The sequence below is a fragment of the Hemitrygon akajei genome, chromosome 26, assembly GCF_048418815.1.
Source record: "Hemitrygon akajei chromosome 26, sHemAka1.3, whole genome shotgun sequence".
NCBI classification, from domain to species: Eukaryota; Metazoa; Chordata; class Chondrichthyes; order Myliobatiformes; family Dasyatidae; genus Hemitrygon; species Hemitrygon akajei.
Window position 1 is genome coordinate 24,268,313 of NC_133149.1, and position 22,442 is coordinate 24,290,754.

Consider the following 22,442-nt stretch of genomic DNA (forward strand, 5'->3'; position numbering starts at 1 on the left):
GCATTAAGCCTTTGACTTCCCAGTAAACTTGGAGTCTCACAGATCCAGGGCTTTGACCAACAGACCTCGACTTCCAAACTTCCAATCAACCTTCAGGCTTCGGTCTTTGCTATCGACCCCAGGACTTGCCGTGGACAACGAATGAGGAACCCAAATGCCAGGCCGTGAACTCTGGCTCTCTGATGACTGGAACCTTGAACTCTAGTCTCACTGACCAGCCCTCATGTCACCTTCCCACACAGAAATCTGATCCCAAAATCTGCCAGTGTCCCATTCACCTGGGTGTCCATCAGCCTTCATCCTTGCTGGTCTGCCAGCCCGACATCTGACCATGGATGTCCTTTGTCCCACATCAATGTCGCTGGCCTTTGAGCAAGAATTGGAGGCATAGTCTCCAGCCTGACCTCTAACTCCTCCACAACCATGCCCCTAAACTCTAATAGGACCACTAATTCCCCTCTCTGTACCAAAAACCATTCCTACAAACCTAAAAAAATCAAGTCTGTACCACAACTTTGATGGAGACCACAGCTCAGTGCCATCTTGACTGGCACAAGGGATGGTCATTCTTGTGCATTGATCCACAAATAATTTTCAATCTTGTTCATGTTGTCCTTTATCATATTTTGAGGTTTAACAGAAACAAAACATCCTTCCTGAATTTGCATGAGTCTGTACCTTCCAACAGTATTTGAGTCGATTAAAACCCATATAATATAAAAATTTACCTGGCATAAGTAAATGTCCCCATATGTTATGGTTTTTCTATAACTACTAAAATGGGGATGGTAAATAGCATTTAGTTTGAAACTGATTATTCTGATGAGTTTCTATTTCAGGGGAGATTGGACAACCAGTCCCTCATTACTGCGAATGTTGTCACTGAATATCTGCATGTGGAGATTTTGCAAGAGACAGGTGAAGTCCACTGGGTGGGCTGATCCTGGGAGAACTGCAGATTTGACCATTGTTTCTTTCCTGTCCTTGGCAATCCAGTCATGTGAATGTAAAATAGCAGTGGTTTGGAGAAGACATAGCGATCCATCAAATCTGCCTGATATAGCTATTCGTCCATAACTCCAGAATACGCCCTAACAGTCTTATATCTGCCAGATTAGATATCCAACATGTGGATTCATCAAACATGTTAACGGAGAAAATTACAAATCCAATCAAGGAGGAGGGGAAACCAAAACCTAGGGAATCTGTTGGAAGCATTCATTCAGCTTTTTTTAAATTGCTCAGTTCAATCACTTTGGATCATAAAGAGAGCCTAGATAGGCTGGAACATAGGAGGATAAGGGGTGATTTTACAGAGTTATATAAAATCTGAGTGGTGTAGATGAGACAGATGGTCATAGTTTTTTTCCCAGGGTAGGAAATCTAAGGCTAGTGGATGTATTTCAGGTGAGAAGGGAAAGATTTGAAAGGTATCTGAAGGGCAACTTTCTCACAGAGAATGATGGGTACATGGGAAGATCTGCCAGAAGAAGTGGTACAGGCAAGTACAATTATGTTGTGTAAGTAACATTTGGGTCCATGGATAGGAATGGTTTGGACGATATGGACCAATTGAAGGCAAATGGGATTTGCTCAGGTGGATGACTTGGACCAAAGCTCTTGCTTCCACGCTGTATAACTCTTGGACTTTATGACACCTTGGTTTTTGTCACCACAACTGGACCTGAGAAAGGGATTTTTCCTTTAATTCAAAGAGAATAATGTTAAGAAATGTGAATTTGAAGCATGGAACTGATTGGCAGGTAGATAACAGAAACTGGGAGATAATTGAGTCGTCTTAGATTGTTAAACCATACCGTAACCAATGCATCATGCACAAGATTGAAGACGAATCCAATACAAATGATCTGAATAAATATTATCAGTTGTGGACAGTGATGTTAGTTTACACAAGATGAGAAGATACTGCCTGTCGTTTGTGACACGCAAATGAGTGTCAACTGTTGCAACACAGCTCGTTGTAATAATGTCACCCGCCTACTGTACAGTTCAATCTCCTGTGGGCAGACAAATAAAACTGCATTTACAGTATTGTAAGGCTAAAAAAATTGCATCAGTACTGTGCCTTATTGCATTTCTTATTGCAACTGAGCACATCACATGCAATGAATAACTTTGGGTGCAGTGACTTCATAGATAGGCAGAAATATACACAATGTGAGATTAAGCAGCTTAATTTGCTTCTGAAACACGCACAGATGGTCCTCCAGTTTACAATCCAATAACTGATGTATTTCAGAAGATTCTTTAATTTATACCGGCTAGTGCTGATGTATTGTATTTCAGCACGATGCTTCTGATGTAACGACCGAAGACTCTCCTCGTTATTATCCAATTCTACTAATAAAAGCAAGTCCAGAAATGAACATATACTTCTCTCTATTTCTGTAATTTTTAGAAGTGTTTATAAATGTATGTGATGTTGATACTGACTCAGAACCTGATGGGGTGAAAGCTGAATCAGGTTACCCAATTGATCCTGATGTATTCATATTTAATGATCCTTCTGTTGGTCCAGCTCTCTCACAGCTTGGCACTCGGTGTCTTCTCTTGAGACTCTTCTAATGAGCTCATAAGCTGTTCTTCAGGTGTACCTTAAAAAAATATCGACAGAAAAATCCCCAAAGGTGTTCTTCATGTTAATTATTACAATTTTCATGAACTGTTGAAACAGAGATCTCTCCTGATTCTGTAATGTGGACCTGATTATTAATAATGCAGAGAACAAGACTTGTTTCTCGGACCTCGGAGTGTCTCTGTGTCATGGAGAGAGCTGGAGATGGCCCCTACGGCTTGCTGAATCCGCACAGAATCTGTAGCTCAGTGGCACGACGGTTAGAGTCGCTGCTTCACTGTGCTAGAGAACAAGGTTCACTTCTGATCTCTGAAGTGGTTTATATGGAGTTTGAATGTTCTGCCTGTGACAGTGTGGGTTGCCTCAGGCAACGCAGGGTTCCTTAAAGATGTATAGGTTAATTGGCTGCAGTAAGTAGACAGCCAGTGCAGGGTACCCCAATGGCCCTTCCCCTCTATACTGTCAGGGAGGACTACCTAATAGAAAAATGCTATATCAGTCCAGTCTCTGGCACTCTATGGCTCAGAGAGGCAGGGGGGAAAGGATGAGCAGTGGTGATCAAGGATTCATATGTATGTTGCCTTCCAGCTGCCAGGGTCAAGGACATCACAAATCAAGTCCATAGCATTCTTGAAGGGGAGTGTGAGTTCCCAGAGGTCATGGTCCATGTCAGTAACAATGACATAGGTAGGAAGGGTGACAGAGCCCTACAAAATGAGTTCAGTGCTAAGTTAAAGGACAGGACCTTTAGGGTGGCGATCTCAGGATTGCTACCCGTGCTACATATTACTGACATTAGAAATAGGAAGAAGGTACAGTTTAACATGCGGCCAAGGAGATCATACAGGAGGGAAGGTTTCAGATTTTTGGAACATTGGGCTCCTTTTCAGGGAAGATGTGACCTGTACAGAAGGGATGGTTTGCAGCTGAAATGGAGGGGTACCAATATTCTTGTGGAAAGGTTTGCTGTTTCCAATAAGATGTTCCTCTTGTCCGTACCTACCACCCTATGAGCCTCCACATCCAACCCATCATTCTCCACAGCTTCTGCCATCTCCATAAGGATTCTACCACCAAATGCATCTTTGTGTCCCCCTGCTCTCCACTTTCTGCAGGGATCACTCCCTTGGTGATTCCCTTGTCCATTCATCTCTCCTCATTATTCTCCCTCCTGGCACTTATCCCAGCAAGCAGCCAAAGTGATACATCTGTCCATTATCCTCCTCCTTCACCTCCATTCAGGGCCCCAAACAGTCTTTCCAGGTGAGACAGCATTTCACCTGTGAATATACTGGGGTTGTCTATTATATTCAGTGCTCCTGATGTCGCCTGCTCTATATTGGTGAGACCCGTTAGATTTTAATTCTGATTCCTATTCCCTTTCCGATATGTTCATGCATGGCCTCCCCTTGTGCCACAATGAGGCCACCCTCAGGGTGTAGGAGCAACACCTTATATTTCCTCTGGGTTCCCTCCAATCTGATGGCATGAACATTGATTTTCCCTTCTGGTAAAAAAAATTCTCTCCCCCTCCCCTCTTCTTCTATTCCCCACTCTGGCCTCTTACATGTTCTCACCTGCCTATCACCTCCCCCTGGTGCCCATCCTCATTCCTTTTCTTCTATGGTCCACTCTCCTCTCCTATTGGATTCCTTCTTCTCCAGCCCTTTATCCTTCCCCACACTTGGCTTCACCTATCTCCTTCTAGCTATCGTTCTTCCCCTCCCTCTACGTTTTTAATTCAGCGTCTTCTCCCTTCCTTTCCAGTCCTGAAGGGGGTGTCGGCCCAGAACATCGACTGTTTGTTCACGTTCATGGATGCTGCCTGACCTGCTGAGTTCCTCTGGCATCTTGTGTGTGTTGCTTTGGATTTCCAGCATTTGCAGAATTTCTGGTGTTTAAGGGTTGCTAGTGTCCATAGGTTGTGAGAACAGTTCAGTGGTGAGGCAGGTGAAGTTATTCCCTCTTGTTCAAGAGCCTGGTGTAATGGCTGTTCCTGAACCTGGTGGTGCAGGTCTTGAGGCTCTTGTACCTTCTTCCTGATGGCAGTAGCATGAAGAGAACATGACATAGATGGTGCGGGTTCCTGATGATGGATGCTGCTTTCCTGCACAATGCTCTGTGTAGATGTGCTCAATGGTGAGGCAGGCATTACCCATGATGGACTGAGCTGTATCCACTACTTTTTGCAGGGAAACCTGAGGGACATCTTGCTCACTCAGGGGGTAGGGTGCGTGTGTGGAATGAGCTGCCAGTGGAAGTGGTGGATGACTCAGAATCAGAATGCATGTTTGGTTACAACATTTAACAGAAGTTTGGTTAAGTACATGGATGGGAAGGGTATGGAAGGCTATGGTCCAAGTATGGAAAGCATCTGGCCAGAAAGGGTTACCTGGCCAAGAATCTGGAACAGTTGATGGGTTTGCAGGGAGAATGCATTATGGGGTGAAACTGTGATAGAATGGAATTGCTCTGTGAGTTGTCATAGACTCAATGGGCTGAATGGCCTCCCATGTAATGAAGATGTATGGAAATAATCTGGGGAAAATCTCAGGTAAATGGATGGATTTCTACACCATTATGTTATGGAACAGGTTTGGATCCATAAAAATAATTGTAGGCTCACTGCAGCTTTACATAGCGAGGGAAGGAGTATTGTTTTAGCTCTGCTTGTTGGCCCCATCAAGTTCTGTATAGTCCATCATTAGCTATTATAAGGTCATCTCTTCAAGATATGTTGCCCCTTTAAATTGGCCCATATCCTACCAGAATGATTTGGCAAGGAGATGGTGCTTAACCAGATTATGGCCAAGAAAGGTAATTTCCATGGACCTGAATAGAAGCACTTCACTTCAAGGCAAAATTTCATATTGTAGACTTCAGACTGAAATGACTAAATAGCAACAAAGTTTTTTTTCTGATCTAATTATAGAGAACATGAAGGAAATGGCAATTGAGATGCATTTATGACTTAATACAGTGGATTGAAGACTTGGAATTTCAATTCTGTTTTGAATTTCTTAATGAAATATTTATTTTCTAGATTCCCAAATGGGAACTCTAATATTGAGGAACCTCACCAAGGAGATGTCTGGATTGTACACTTGCTCATCCATAAATTTAGCGGGGAATGCATCATGCTCTATACAGATGGAGGTGATAACTTGTAAGTACAGAATTTAGTGGTCTCTATGTTGAATCTCAGAGAAATTATTGTTTAATTGATCCTTATCCATGAGCGTTGGTGTTCAATTCTGTAGACATAGCAGTTTCCCCCTTTTGGTCATGTAACCCATTCATTCATATACACAGTATTTTTTCTTTAAACACACTCTTACATGTTTTGGCCTGATCCTTCAATCCCCGTCCTTGACTCTCCCCAAAAATCCAGACATTTAATGACATAATAGTTAGTACACCGTGAAGGGATCTGGAGGGTTTAGGATAGAATCTTACCCATCACGTTGCAATGATTAAGAATATCTTTCCACCCAACCCCACTCCTTCTCAGCTCCCACTACTCCCCCAGGCTGGGTAACTGTAGTGTTGGGGTAAGAAACACTGGGTAGCAAGCATAATTGGAAAAGTCACGATTCACAGAATAACATTGCAGACAGTCATTTGCATGCTTCTTGTATTCACAGAATTCCCAGGTACAAATCCAATTTTCAGCATGTTAAAACCGGTTCCTCTTGTTTTCTTTTGAAATGTGAATGTTTTCAGTCAGAAATGATTCATCTTCATTTTGCTTCTCCTTTCCATAGCCAATAATGCATGGGTCATCGCTGGGGCTGTGATTGGGGCACTCCTCGGAACATGTTTGCTGGTCGCTATCATTGTTTCCTGCTGCACGTATCAAAGCAAGAGGGCACCAGAAAAGGAGGAAAATCTAGCCAATGAGATAAGGTAAGAAGCTGATTCTCCACAAAGTTTACGGGTGCCTAGGATTTAAAAAAAACAGAAGCAGCATTTTCTACTAATTGGGAAACTTACAAAGGGCTCATGAGAAAAAAAAATTGATATAGAGTTTAAAAAAACAGATGGTAAATATGTGCAGCTATTTAACTATTCTAATTTCAATTATTAAAGATTGCAGATCTCTACACACATTACAGTGTTTAAAAAATTTGTTGATCCTTTCATACACATCAGGGTATTTTGCAGTAAGCTTGCCATCTGTTTTAACCTCGTTGATGTATTAATAATAACATTATGGTTACAAATAAAACATTCACACAACATTTATTCTACGTTCTGCAAAGAAAAAATTGGGACTTTAATTCTGGTACAGTGGCTGTGTCACAGTTGCTAACATCTATCCAATGTGGACAAAAAATGCATTATTCACATCTGAATGAGATTCTGAGGCAATTCAACTGAATTGAGTTATGACTCACATGAACTGAACCTGTTTGTTGAGACTGTCTGCTTTATTGGTTATGTTTGATTTTGATATTGCTATTTGTTTTTTTTTAAAAGGGATTTCTTTGTGGGTTGAGAGTGAGGCAAGAAGTTAGGAAGGTTGCAAATTCCTTTTTATTCTTCTTGAATGGATCATAAGATCAATGCCAGAAAATCAATGTTGGTGTCAAAAAACTGAGAATGCAGCTAATTCTGCCATTTAACCAAATGTATAAAATATAGCCTTGATAGTGGAATGGGCATGGAGTAAATTTTGCCCTCTTACGATCTTATAGTCGTACTCTTCTAATTGACTCAATGTCAGGTACTTAAAATAAGCCAACAAACCTTAATTTTGTGACCAGAGAGAGAGATAAAGAGATTGCTGGCTCTGTTCATGATTTGACCCATGAGCTCATCCTGTGCTGATTTTGATTGGCTGTTATGACTGAGAGCATTGAGAGCTGCCTAACTTCTGAGACTAAACCAATGAAATTCTTAAACTGTTAGTTCAAAACACACAAAAGTAGCCTGGAGACATCCTTTTGACCTAGTCTTTAAAAAAGACCTGATTTACATTTAGTTGATTTGCAGAACAACCTGCAAATTAACAACCAACAAATCCAGGAATTGGACTGATCCCCAACTGCCCTGAGAAACCATTGCCTTTGTTTCCGAAGAATTTGATAAAGAGTGTGTGTGTGTGTGTGTGTGTGTGTGTGTGTGTGTGTGTGTGTGTGTGTGTGTGTGTGTGTGTGTGTGTGTGTGTGTGTGTGTGTGTGTGTGTGTGTGTGTGTGTGTGTGTACACACATGCTTCATGGCATTATCTCACCAACTTTATCAGAGTCAATCTTAGGTCAGTTTTATAGTGGAAACCCACATATTAGATTAAAATGAGCCAAGGGGTATTGACATAGAGTAATTTCACATTGGGCAAAAGTAAAAGAGAAACCCCAGTGATCATAAGATATGAGGAAAGCTCTACATAATATGTAAAACTAATATATAATATGTAAGTCCTGATGAAGGGTCTCGGCCCAAAACGTCGACAGTGTTTCTCCCTTTAGATGCTGCCTGGCCTGCTGTGTTCCACCAGCATTTTGTGTGTGTTGCTTGAATTTCCAGCGTCTGCAGATTTCCTCGTGAATATGTAATACTTGTTCACCTTGTTCCATCCAGACAGATAAGCATGGAATCTTATAGTTAGATTTTATGAAAGCAAATAATTCAGAGAAAATGATCTTCTGTTTTACACCTGGAGTGCTACAACTGATTTTGATTATCATTTGCTTTGTTCACAGAGAGGACGCCCAGTCACCGGTAGGAAACATATGGATTAAGAATGACCTAATCTCCAAAAATGGCACCCTGTCTTCTGCGAATAGCACAATGCGTAGCTACAAACCCTATCCCAACAAGCCACCATCATACGCTGCTTCAACTATCACTGCACTGGATGCTGGCAGCACTGGAAGTTGCAGCCGTCCAAAGCACCCCCAAAAATCAGATTACGCAATGACATCCAGTTCTCACCGCTCTAGTCCTTCAGCTAGGGATAATAGAGCTCAGCTGCAGGCACCAAAACAGGAACCCGCACTGCCCTCGATGACTTCATCCAATCTTGCCAGAATGGGGGCTGTGCCAGTGATGGTGCCAGCCCAGAGTCAAGTCGGATCTCTGGTCTAGGAGCAGCTTGGCATGGAAATGCTGCAGTAATTTCCCTCTGATTACCAAAGAACAGGATTCAGATAAAAGCTATTTGTGGAGAAATGTTACAGTACAATATAGATTGTAAACAATGATCTGAAGTCTTACAACTGTTTTTTGAAAATTTTACAACTAGTAATCTAAAGAATCCAGGAGTAAAACATTCAGTCGATTGATGAGCAGGAGGACATTTTTACCTTGATATTCTACTAACATTTCAAACAAAATAGTTTCTCAAGTCTGAATCTTTATAATCTTAGCTCTGGTTCTGGTTGTTCTCATCTTATCCTGACACCTAACTAGTATTCCTAAAACATCTCAATTCAATATATAGCTTGTTTTAAAGAAAATTTGTTCACAATTTTAGCTCTGCCCATAAAAGGTACTGAAAAAGTGCATTTGCTAATCCTCATTGAGGAGGAATTCAGACTGGTTTAACACAAGAAAGACACGGCTACTGCTTTACATCATAATGTCTCTTTCTTTGATTCAGTTAACATTTTCTCCTTTGTAACATTATTTCTCTCGTCCTATGTTATGAATTCACAGCATGACAACCAGGATAGAATGCACTTGTCAGTGCCACTTCACCTTTGGGTTGAAGCCATCCTTGGCTGTAGAAGGCCAAGAGATGATTGGATCAAAGCGATTTTAAAAAATTGGGTTGAAGACCCTACAGTATAGTTAAAGGAAAAGCTATTTCTTGCTGTAGAAATTGAGAACAAGGCAATATAATTTCACTGTTGAAACCAAATTGGGAAGTTCTTTGACATACAAAGGTGTATGAATCAGGAACTACCTCTGTACATTGGGGCAATTGATCTTTTAAAACCGAGTTTAGCCGATTGTAGTTGCAAAGTGGGAAAGTGGGGTTGGGTTCAGACCAAATTGAACTGTAAAGTCCATTTGAGGACTAGTTGGTGTACTGTTCTCACTTGTGAAGTTTAACCATCTGAATGTGGAGAGCAGCCTGTTTCAATTGCATTGGCTGCCTTCAGAGGGAAGTATAAAGTTTGGGAATCGGGGCATGAAATGGAATATTGACATCAGTCTCGAGAAAGTCATGGAATGTGGATCATTGGTCACGCTTCATCTTGTGGCTTGGGATTACCTTGCTGGTTCATGTAAGTTTTCATGAACTTAATTATTCAGCTACACCGCAGCCTGTGTTGGAAAATATAATATCTTGTATAAGCAGAGTGCATAGTCGACCCAGCTAGTCCAATTAAACGAAGTATTTTGAGATGTTTGGAATAGCAAATTGCTTATCTGCCATTACTCATGAAATGCAGTGACAGTTAAAGAAATAACTGACAATTTTTAATGAATGTATTTCCACAAGGAATAAAAAAGCAACACTGGAAAATTATATAAATGGGAACATTTTAAACATCATCCACGGATGAATCAAGAAATAGATAAGAGGAAGTAAACAGAACTTGAGGGTAAATTAATTAGAATAAAATGAACCAAATACATAAACAGAAAGTCATTAGCATAAGCTAACATTAAAAGGCAGATGCAGGAAAAATGACAACAGGGAATAATGGCAGAAACACTAAAGCAAGTATATTGCATTAATTTTTACAGTAAAATGCACAGAATTTATCATTGTGGCGGGGAGTGGGATGGAGGGTCAGAAATCTGACGAGACTGAGAAATATAACATAATAAATATTAGGAAAGGAAAAAAATCAAATTACAAACAACAAATTCATTAGTCTTGATGTCTTACATCCAAGGGGTTTAAGTAGACAAACAGCAGCTACGTTGATTTTGCTTCTCGGGGTTGGCCCCATGAATTGGAAGACAGCAAATGCTCAAGGAATGAGAGAAAAGAACAATGGAGAGTAATAAACCAGTTAGTCTGACATCACCAAAGGGAGAACACTAACACCAGAATACATTATTAAGATGGGTTCATGACACTTAGGCAATCGATATATTATTCAGAATCAGCTTGCCATTATGGAAAAAGAAATTGAGTTAGCAAATCTACCCATTGTTTGAGGATGAAACTAATAGGGATACAACCAACAAATTTTTGGGAAGTACTTTGTTAATGTGCCAATAATTGGTTATTACACAAGACTCTGCTGCCTTGCAGCCATACCTACCCATGGGAAAGGAAGGCTTCTGGAGTAAACCCCGAAGAAGAAATCCAGAACCAGGGTCCCTAAGGCAGTTTGATGTTGTTTACAACTTCACTCTGGCAACTTCTGCGATGACACTGGTGCCAAGCTGTATCGGCACTTGCCCTTCCTTTGGACTACATCAGTGACGTGGAGAGGGGGATCCCGCTGCATGGGCAACAGCCGTTAATTCAAATCTTCCTGCCTGGACACAGTCCACCAGTGGTGCAAACCCATGATCCCCTGGGATCGATGGCTGCCTACTACTTCTACACAAGACTCATGGGAGTTGGAGAATATATAAACAAGGACTGGTTAATGGAAAGAGGGTTAAGAGAATAAGGTGAATTCCAATATAGCAATGTGAAAGTAGCTAATTTCTTCAAGGACCGATTCTTGGGCCTAAACCATTTAAAAAACTATTGTGAACAACCCAACTATAATGCAATGATACAAAGCTTGGTGGGAAAGTAAGTTTTATTGAGATTGAGATGGATTTGGAGCATTCTTATTTGAAACAGAGAAAGTAAATAGTCTTGAGACCTGATGCTACGTCCTCTTAATCCCAGGAGCCACTCCAGAGATCTCAGGACTGCAGGATAAATACTGTGCCTTGAAAAACTTTCATAAATATGGTATTCATATGTTGAATATTTGTGTGTTATGTGTGCATTGATCTTTATTGGAAGGTGCTATAGTTATGGTCGTGGCAGGGTTCCATTCCCTCTCTTTCCAGTTCTGTTAACGGGTTTTAGCCTGGAATATTCACAGTTCATTTCCCTCCATAGATGATGCCTGACCCATTGAGTTCCTCCAGCATTTTATGTCTGTTGATCCAGATTTCCAGCATCTGTGGTCTCTAATGTTTCAGGACTTGAGATAGGGTCTCAATCCAAAGTGTCAACTGTTTATTCCTCTCCATTGATTCTGCCTGACAGGCTGAGTTCCTTTAGCACTTTGTCTGTGTAAGTCAACCTGACAGAAGCCCTCCAGATTTGAATACTTGCATAGATAAATCCATTCATCCCAATGCTGCATTTATTCCTTTCTGATGATTTCCACTAGAGAAAGCCTTGACATTTAAGGAACATTGCCACATTGATCTCTTGCTAATGATAGGACAGGATATACAGTGTGTCAGTACTGATGCTTATCTCCTGCATTTCCTCAGCTCTTCTAGTCAATGGGGATTTGCTTCCCAGCCAAACAAATAATATCTTAAAATAATTATGCATTTACAGTATGTTTGGAGATTGTTTATTACTTATAATTGTGTTTTACATGGTATCTGATTTGTCCTTTAGAATGTTTTTGGCTTGCTATTTCCCATTTCCCCTAGGCTCCCAGTAATTATTAAAACTTTTTTTGTTAAACAAGAAATGTTTTTGTGAAGTCACAGGTCAGGGTCTGTCAGAAGCTAGAGACATGGGTGGGGGATGAAATGAGAAGCTGGGAGGTTATAGGTGGGAAGAGGTGATAAGTGATATGCAGAAGAAGAAGGAATCTGATAGGAGAGGGCAGTAGACCAAAGGGGAGCACAAACCTTGTCCGGTGTCTGTGTAGATCTGAAATTCAGATGTATAATCTCTATAGTTTTCCCAATATCAACATCATTTCATGCTCCAATTTCTTAAGTACACGATTTCCAAGGTGAAAGGTGATGTGGTTAGGTATAATCATTGAAATAGGTCAACATGGAACATCCTGATCGCTAGCCATTTTAATTCCCTTTCCCATTCCCACATTGTCTGTTCTTCGGTTCATCCACTACCAGGCTGAGGCAAACTGGAGAAGCAGCACTTCATATTCTATTCCTTTGTTAGAAGGTAGAACAGTACACCGTAGGAACCTTTGTCACACTACATATGCACCAACCATCATGCCAAATTGGACTAATCCCATCTGCCTGCCTGTTTCCTGTCTGTTCATGTGTCTGTCTAAATGCCTCCTAAATGTTAATATTGTGTCTGCTTCCAATCCATGGCAGTGTGTTTCTGGCACCTACCACTTTCTGTGTTTAAAAACAAGCATTTCAAATCTTCTTTGAACTTTCTCTCATGTTAAAGGCTATCTCCGTTTGCCACATATACTTTGCAACATCGAAACATACAGTGTAATGTGCTGATATGCGTCAATAACCAAGACAATCTGAGGATGTGAGGATGTGCTGGGGGCAACCCACAAGTGCCAGCACGCTTCCGGTGCCAACTTTGCATGCCCACAGCTTACTAACCCTAACCCATACATCCTTGGAGTAAGGGAAGAAACTGGAACCCCACAAGGTCACAGGGTGTATGTAGAAACTCCTTACAGGCACCGGTGGGAATTGAACCCTGATCGGTGCTCACTGGTTCTGTAAAGCGATGCACTAACTGCTATGCTGCAGTGCCCTCTAGCATTTGAAATTTCCACCGTGCGAGAAAGACTCTGTCTATCCATCCTGCCTATGCCTTTCATAAACACAGAAGATTCTGTGGATACTAGAAATCGAAGAGAAATCTTTCATCAGTCCTGCATTTTGTTTGTGTTGCAATGTCTCTCATAATTTTATGTACTCCTATCAGGTCATCCCTCAAACTCTGATGCTCCGCAGAAAACAGCACAGGTTTGGCCAAACTCTCCTTTTATCTAATAGACTTCATTCTAAGCAACATCCTGAAGAACCCCTTCTGCCTCCTTTCCAAAGCCTTCACAACATTCCTATGGTAATTTGTCTCTTTTGAAAGTGCTCTTCATAGTCTTTATCCAAAATCTTGTAAATCTTCCCATTTGATTAGATGTCCAAGCGTCTTTCAAAATAGTCAGTTACATCTGATTCCACCTAACTTTCAGAATTTATATTATATAAGAAATTAAGATATCTCCGCTTGCTAAAATCAATGTCTTCAGCATAGCATATGTACTAATGAAAATTGTCTCGGCTTCCTTAAATCAATTAAAACCTTCATGTTTAGAATCCCTCTCTTCAAGAGTGGCATGGTAGTGTAGTGGTTAGCGTAACACTTTACAGTACAGGAGAGTCGGCTTAAGGAGTTTGTATGTTCTCCCTATGTTTTCCTGCGGGTGCGCCGGTTTCCTCCCACAGTCCAAAGACGTAACCGTTGGTAGGTCATTGTAAATTATCCCCCGATTAGGCCAGGATTAAATCGGGAGATTGCTGGGCGGTGTGGCTCAAAGGGCCCCAAGGGTCTGTACCGTGCTGTATCCAAATAAATCAATCTCCTTATTTGCCTCTTCTTGACAAGAATAGAGTCTTAACCCTGCCGATAACCCACCTCCCCAAGACATATGAATGTATTCACAGGTACAAACTTCAACATATTGCAGGAAATTCCCCTTTAATTCTATATGGCTATGAAGCAGGCTCCAAGGACAATACAATTATAAGAGTCTCCTGATAGCTGATGTTAGAATTTATTGAAAATCTGAATTACTAAATACCATCACTTGTTTAAGATGTGTAGCTCTTTTGGGCTTAAGTTTAACTTTAAGATATGTGTATACAGCTTGCGTATAATGTTGGCTTCAGAAACTGAACTCAGCCCAAAAAACATGCACATTAAGGAAAGACTTGCAAAACATTTTGGTCTGATTCTGAGATAAGGACATTCTGCACACATTTTTTGATGAGAGGAGTGATTATGAGAATTTGGAATATTGTGCATTTATTTTAACTAACTCTTGCAAGATAGATAATGAATGCTAAATGGCCTGTATGATTCCAATAGGAGGATAATCCCTATTTGGTAGGATAATCCCTATTTAATAGGATGAAAAGTCCTTACTAGATGTGACGCCAACAACCTGTGTTAATATACTCTGTCATTAACATGCAAAGCTATTAAATATTAATATGTAAAGTCATTATCCTAGCATGGTTTGCTGTCTCTAAAAGGGGCACTAACTAAATGTGACTGTGAAGGACTAATACTTTGCTGTCTAGTTAAGTAAGACTGCATTTCAGTTGACAGTTGGTTAGGCAGAGAGCTTGTTCCCTAGAGTTCTGAAAATTGCTTTTTGCTAAAGCAGAAGCTTACCTGCCAGGATAATGAAGAACAAGAGTCTCTAGAGGCCATGAGCTCCATCAAAATTGTCACTTCTGAATTTAAATGATGGACTCTTACAGTTTATAGAAGATCACAGGGCCCATCATACCTTTTCGAAGAGCTGCTCGCTCTCCATTCACAATGCTGCATTTAATTCTTCCCATTTAATTAAACAAGTTACTTTCTAAATGTTCTGTTTTTATCAGATTCCACTATCGTTTCAGACTGCATATTGTTATAGGAAACAAAATTCAAGATTCAAGACTTTCATGGTAGAGGGGAGAAAAGTATGTAAATATTGCGAACTGCAGATGCCTGCAGATAATGTGATGAGTAATGGTTACCATTAACAAATTGTTAATGGTAAGTTCAACACTAAAGAACTTCTGTTTTCTTTAATCTTGAGCTTGGGCTTTCTTGCATTTTGAAATTAAAGACAATATAATAGTAGATGATTTTCAGGGTTATATGCCTTGGTAGAGTGGAACCGTTCGCTTCTCTTTGTGCTTATAGTTACATACATGGAAGTTACATTGGAGACATCTGTTGCCTAAATTAGTCCAGATAGTAGTTTTGTCTTTAACATGGGGTAGCTCTCTAAGGCTTCTTGCTTTTCCTCTTCCCACATTTCCTAGATCTTTCCATTCCTTTTCCTTTCAACTGCCTATATAAACTAATAGATGACATGGCCCCTGTTTTATTTACTAACTTCAGTGATAAATACTCATCACCTATGTTATTTTGAAGCCTTTGAATGTGCTTGACTGATTCGAGGAAGCTGTCATTCATTTCCTATTCTAGCAGAGATTAGGTACCAATCGACAAGAACAAGTATTTTCTAAATGAGTGGTCTATGTACAGTACCCAGATTGGAGTATCCACCTGTACTGAGGGACAGAATATTTCCAAATTTCTGGAGAAAGACTTTTAATTCAGATACAGTAGCGTCATACTGTGTTAATTTTGTTTTACATCACTGTGCTTTCCAGTAGAAAATTGTAATGTTTATTGCTCATCATGAGATCATTCAACAATATGTTTTTTGTTTGTTAGTACCACAAGACCAGGGACTTGTTACTTTAATATAATTGATATCTTAATCCCAGACAAATAAAACAGGCAGGAATCCTAATTGTGACTCTGCCAGAGTCTCGTTTCTGTGACTACACTGATAGATCCAGAGATTGCTTCTTTGGCCCTGACTAAAATCTTTACAAGGATTTTAATTGTAAACCAAGGGATGAAATCTGTGGTACAGGATAGTTTGAAAAGGGATAAAGTAAATTAATGTGAGTGTTTTGTGCCAAGTTTCAAAAATGAGGAAAACCAGGAATCAAGGAAGACGTGTCCCACAATTGTAAGAAGCCAAAGAACTATTTACTGTATGTTCACTGACTAACATTTTTTAGATCAAACAGACTGGCTAACTTTATGATATGTACAGTTCAAACAGAGTGGATTGTGGAATGCCACGGTAGTGAGACGGGGAAAGACTAACCTGGCCCAACAAGCCCGTGGATGACACTGTTAGCCTGAGGGTGACCACAGAACAGTGATTGACATCTGATGCACTCTGCTTACACTGATACCTGATGACATTATTACATATGATAAGGATGGATTTTACCTCACACTGCATGCAATGAGTGTTACAAATTGTAATTCTGCTTTTATCAGTAGTTTTGTTTTTGTATTGATACTTGTATTTAATGGAAAACACTTTAGATCAACCTGGCTGAAGTCAACAGGAATGCATCTTTGTTATTCTGACATTACCAGGCCTCTCCAGAAATGGATAAGAATGATTTGTATCAACATTTTTTGGAATTTTATTCGCGGGTTGGATTATTTGTTCAGTCTATATTAATAAACTCTGAACTACATGCCAATAAGATTTTTATTGTATTTTTGAAGCAATTTTTTTGGAGTTGAGATCAGGAAAATATCCCACCTCCACTATCTACTGTAGACTGGTATTTCCTCTCAGATTTCAGAACCATTGTTCAGTTCTTCAACCAACTGTGAGATGAATCATATTTCTAGGAAACTGTACCATTGATACTTCTCTTGCCCACTGCCTCATCATTAACTACAACAGCACAAACAGTATGAGTCAAATGACATTCATGTGTGTCGGAAATCTATGATTCTAATCTCACCATGCCAACTGCTTACTGGTGTACAGGCAGAGTTTCCAGTTCATCTCAAAATTATTACATGGTTGAATCATTAATCAGACTAAATCACTGAACACACATCTAAAACTATTTGAGAGTGAGGAAGGGGGAACAGTAGAAACTCTGGATGGGCAGAATCCTTCATCCACCATAGTTCTTTTCCCTTTTGGATATTAGAACAAATGTGAGACCACAATAGCTATGGGCGAATTTCCATTTTTGCAGGGGTTCCCAGTCTGGGGTCCACAGACCCCTTTGGTTCATGGTAGGGGTCCATGGTATAAAAAAAAGGTTGGGAACCACTGATGTAGCGCTTTGGGTATTTAATTAATGATATAAAACTAAAGATTCTAATTTTCCTTGCAAAATAATTCTAGGACTTTTTACACAGAGGTGGGTTCTTAACTGATGGGCAGTAATTACAAGACAAGGGACCAGTCATTTAAAAACTTAACACGGAATCTCAGGAATTTTCCACCCCAGATTATTAGAAGTAATGTAGAGGTAGATACTCTTTTGAAAGATTGGAGAGTTGAGGTCTAAGGGAGTTGTGGCCAGTGTAGATGAACCATGAATATGTTGAGTGGCAAGGCAGATGCGAAAGATCTACGTAGATTCAGATTCAGATCAATTTCCTTATTACACGCACATAAAAACACAATGAAGTGTTAACAACCTAAGAATGTGCTGTGGGCAGCCCGCAGGTGTCACCACACATTCCAACAGCAATAGCATGCCTACAATGTTCAGCAGAACAACACAACAATATCAAAACAACACACACAAAATGCTGGTGGAACACAGCAGGCCAGGCAGCATCTATAGTGAGAAGCACTGTCGACGTTTCGGGCTGAGACCCTTCGAGAACTTCCGAAACGTCGACAGTGTTTCTCCCTATAGATGCTGCCTGGCCTGCTGTGTTCCACCAGCATTTTGTGTGTGTTGTTTGAATTTCCAGCATCTGCAGGTTTCCTCGTGTTTGCTCTTTGAATATCAAAACAAGTCCAAGTTGCCTACTCCTGCCCCTTTATAATCTTGTCATAATGTTAATACTCAGTAGCTTTTCAGTCTTTAAATAATTTGGAAATTGTATTTATGCTGCTGAGCATTTTGAGGACTTGTCAAGTTTAAGCAAATGCAATGGCATTGGCAGAAACTCCCACCCATTCAACTTTGGGCTGGGACTGTTATCTAAAGACATGTTTCCCCGGTCATGGGTGGCTCTAGTAAGACAGCGTTTAATTGCTTCTGTTTCACTGGTCTGAGTGCATCGATGGGCTGAGAAGGAGTGCTAATTTCAGGGAGAGGACGGAAGCGGGCACCATCTGTGTTAAGAAAAAGCCTGTTTAAAACTCTGGCTAAGCCTGGGATTTTAGGATTAACTGCTGATCACTCAGAGTACTGAAAGTACTAAAATGGAAACCTGTAAAGAGGTAAGGCAACAGAGATAGAATGGAGGGGGTGGGGTGTAGGTGGAGCATGGAATGGTTACAGTTGGTTACCCAGGCAACTAACACCACCAGCACATGACAACTGTGAGAAATGACCCCAGAACATATTGTGCTGCAAAAAAAAGGTAACACTTTTTCATGAGTAGTCAAAGTAAGATATCATTCCACAAATACATTTCTGTATTCCCACCACAACCTGAAACCTAAACTTAAATGCTTATACTGTACCAGTTGGTTCTCCATATACACCTTATCAAGTTCTCCTCCCCCTTTCAATCGACCTCCCCTGCCCCATGAGGTTTGACCACACACCCACATGAGGGGCAAATTATAGTGGCTAGTAAACCTACGAACCCACTGTCTTTGGGATGTGGGAAGGAACCGTAGATATTGGAGCCCTTTAGCTACATGGGGGAAATCACGGCACACACATATACTCATGTCAATAAATTCATTCACAAGCACCACCCGTTGTCTTCCTAAGAAAGTAACAAATAGCAGAGGGACCTGATGGGGGGTGAGGGGGGAGGAGGAGGAAGGGATGGAACTTCAGGGCAAATTATCCTTTCTTCTGAGAAGCAATTATGGGAGTGATTGACAGTGGAGTGAGAGATTCCGTACCCAGGAACAAAGCAGAGGCTATGTCACTCAGAGGTCTGTGGTCAGTCCAGCTTCCTTTTTTTAAACAAAACTACTAAAGTTTATTCGCACAAAAATACACAAAATACAAACATCAAGTATTTACAAAACAGTGAACAAGTTCAAATTAAAATATGATTGTTATATATTGTTATAAAACAGTCAATTGCTCGACAGGGGTCCACCGTTTGCGGAAATCTGCCACTGTACCCATCGTGACTGCGTGCTCCCTCTCCGAGGTCACCTGGGCACGAACTTATCCTCGGAAGAGGGGCAAGCAGTTGGCCTGGGCAGAGCTCTTGACTGCCCGTCGCCTGGACCCGTGGATGGCCATCTTGGCCAGGCCCAGGAGCAAAGCCCACCAGTAGATCCGCTCAGTGGATCTACTGAGCGACTTGCCCTCTTCCATACTGGGCACCCATATATCAGGTGTGTGGGGCAGAATTGCAACCCAAACCTGAGGAGCAGCCCCTTCAGATACTAAAACAGTGTCTGCGACCTCTCACATTCCATATAAACATGGTACACTGACTCCTCCCGGCCACAGAATGGACAGATGGACGGGGTGTCAGTGAACCTGCTTAAAGACCTGTTGCATAGTACTCTCTAATGTAACACCTTCCACCCCAGGTCCCCAATGTACAGGGGAAGGACACCTTCAAAAAGAGATTTCCACTGGAGATTTCCCCTACCTCCACACAGTAACACAGACTGCCACGGTGAATCTGGGTGGCTGACAAAGGGAAAGAAATGAAAAGTGTGCAGAACCACTATGGCACGTCACAGAAAGGCACGGTGGGCAACACTGCACGATGGCTCACGTTATGTCGACCCCAGCTTCCTTACACACCTGCCCATACCTCCCTCTGGTTTCCCTCCTCCTTCCCTTTCTTCCATGGTTCACTGTCCTCTCCTATCACATTCCTTCTTCTTCAGCCTTTTACCTCTTTCACCTATCACTTCCCAGCTTTTTACATCCATCCCACCTCCCCCCCCCCCCCCCACCTGCTCTCACCTATCATCTGCCAACTTGTATCCTTCCCCTTCTCCACCTTCTTATTACGGCTTCATGTCCATTCTTAAGAAGGGTCAAGGCCTGAAATCTCGACTATTGATTCCTCTCCATAGATGCAATGCTGCCTGATCTGATGGGTTCTCCAGCATTTTGTATACGTTGCTCAAGATTTCCAGCAGCTGCAGAATATCTTGTGTCCTCATACACCTATTCCTTATTCCTAATCACTAATTCTTCCCAAACTCTACTTGGATTCATTGAACCCTTCAGCAGTCATAGTAGTTTCTCCTGAATCCATCTAACATTATCATTCTAGGCATCAGGAGCAAGATGCATCTTGTTATCCAACTCCTCTTGTGCAGGTGGAGGAGGGTGAGGAAGTGGGCACCAGCATATCTAAGAAAGGATGTGCTGGTGTTGGAGAAGATCCAGAGGAGATTCACAAGAATAGCCCCATGAATGAAAGGGTTAATGTATGACGGCACTGGCCCTGTACTTGTTGGAGTTTAGCAGAATGAAGGGGTTCTCATTGAAACCTGACAAATACTGAAAGTGGACACGTGGAGGATGTGTCCTATAGTGGTGGAGTCTAGGACCAGGGGGCATAGCCTCTGAATAGAAGGATACCCCTTTATAAAAGAGATGGGGAGGAATTTCTTTAGCCAGAGGGTGGTGATTCTGTGGAATTCATTGCCACAGACAGCTGTCGAAGCTAATTCTTTGGATATATTTAAAGCACAGATTGATCAGTTCTTGATTAGAAAGGGCATTAAAGGCCATGGGTTGAAAGGCAAAATAAACCAGCCATGATGGAATGGTGGAGTAGACTCAATGGGCCGAATGGTCTAATTCTGCTCTTATTGCCTATGGTCTTATGTGTAACAGAGGGAGGGCGGTACACAGTACTTTACAGAATTGCATCAGGCACCAGTGGCGAGAGGTAGTCAAGGTGGAATGAAGACCATCGTTGAGGAACATGGAAATAGGTGGGTTAGATGGCGGCTGAAGGTGGCAGCAGAGACTGTTGTAGCTCCTATGCAGGAATCAGCTGTTCTCCAGATGAGTGCAATGGCTTAGCATTCAACAATGTGTCAGCTGGACTCAGGGCTGAGGCCAGCATCGTGGAATTGATAGGAGAAGGAATGACTGGTGGCCATTGGTCGTATTGGAACCAGTGCCTTGGTTTGAGAGTGATGACTAGGTTCGATGTTGTGGTCAGAGAAGAAGTGGGGTGGGGAAGAACGGTCATGGCTAGTCCTTTGGTTGGGGCTGATAGTGAGATAGTGTGAAGGGGAGGAGAGGAGGTCAATATTGGAAGCAGGGCTTTCAGTGGGGATCTTAGGGATTATATGGGCCAGGAATATTGGGTAATTGAAGGGGTCCATCACTTGTTGGGGCAATCAGTGGGTTGGGACCTGTGCCTTGATGGAAGTTATCAGAAACATTGGGGGCTGGTGAGAGGGGTTTGCTGCAGTGTTGATCAAGAGGCCTGTGAGTTTACATGATAATTAAAGGACTAAGCCAACAGAGTTCTCAACCTAGCATTGCACTGGGACAACTAACGTTTCTCCATGGTGTACCACAAGGAATATGGCCTGGGGTTACGGAAGGAGTGTTGCATATTCAGCCATTGGCTCCGATATACAAATCATATCGGGAGTTCAAAAGGATGACTACTCAGGACAGGAAGTGCAGGGCCAAAGCTCCAGAGTGACCTGGAAGAGATCCGTATTTGGTCTTGCTCTGGGAAGAAAACTAATTCTCCATCTGCTGAAAAGCAATGCTATGTGCTTGAATTTTGAAGCTCAGAGTTTTTCCTGTTGAGTTTACAGACAAAGTAACTACAAGCAAAGCTTCTGAATTGGATTCCGTAGCTTATGTTAGTGCAGTGAACAACCTGTCTGAGAATTTACATGTCATGGTGAGGGAGGTCCTGGAACTATATCTCCTGGGCTGCCTCTGGGCCCCTTGGTTTAAAAGGTCATGGGGTCATAAAGCACTACAGCACAGAAACAGATCATTTGGCCCATCTAGTCTACGCTGGAAAGTCTGTTGGAGTATCCCAGCTGGTGAGGAGTCTGTTTTCCAGCAGTTCTCTGCGGTGACTGAAATGAGACTTGATGTTGATGATGCACTGGGAATCATGGAACAGAAAGCTACTGGCTTCTCTCCCCTGGGTGGTTGCCTTCCATTTTTCCACCATCGTCCTTATTGTTACCTGTGAACCTGGTGGGTTGAAGTAAATCCATCATAGCTCTTGTAACCATCTCTAGAGAA

At 41.6% G+C, this 22,442-nt stretch overlaps 1 protein-coding gene across 1 annotated transcript in view; it reads left to right on the forward strand.

Moving 5' to 3' along the window:
• LOC140716815 (endothelial cell-selective adhesion molecule-like) overlaps positions 1-16,775 on the forward strand; it is a 122,410-nt gene extending 105,635 nt beyond the window's left edge. The window contains exons 5-7 of the mRNA XM_073029738.1: positions 5,640-5,762; positions 6,361-6,502; positions 8,300-16,775. Of these exons, the coding sequence (XP_072885839.1) occupies positions 5,640-5,762; positions 6,361-6,502; positions 8,300-8,684 (650 nt within the window). The 3' untranslated portion in view covers positions 8,685-16,775. The remainder of the gene's footprint in view (positions 1-5,639; positions 5,763-6,360; positions 6,503-8,299) is intronic.
• The last annotated feature ends 5,667 nt before the right edge of the window (positions 16,776-22,442 follow it).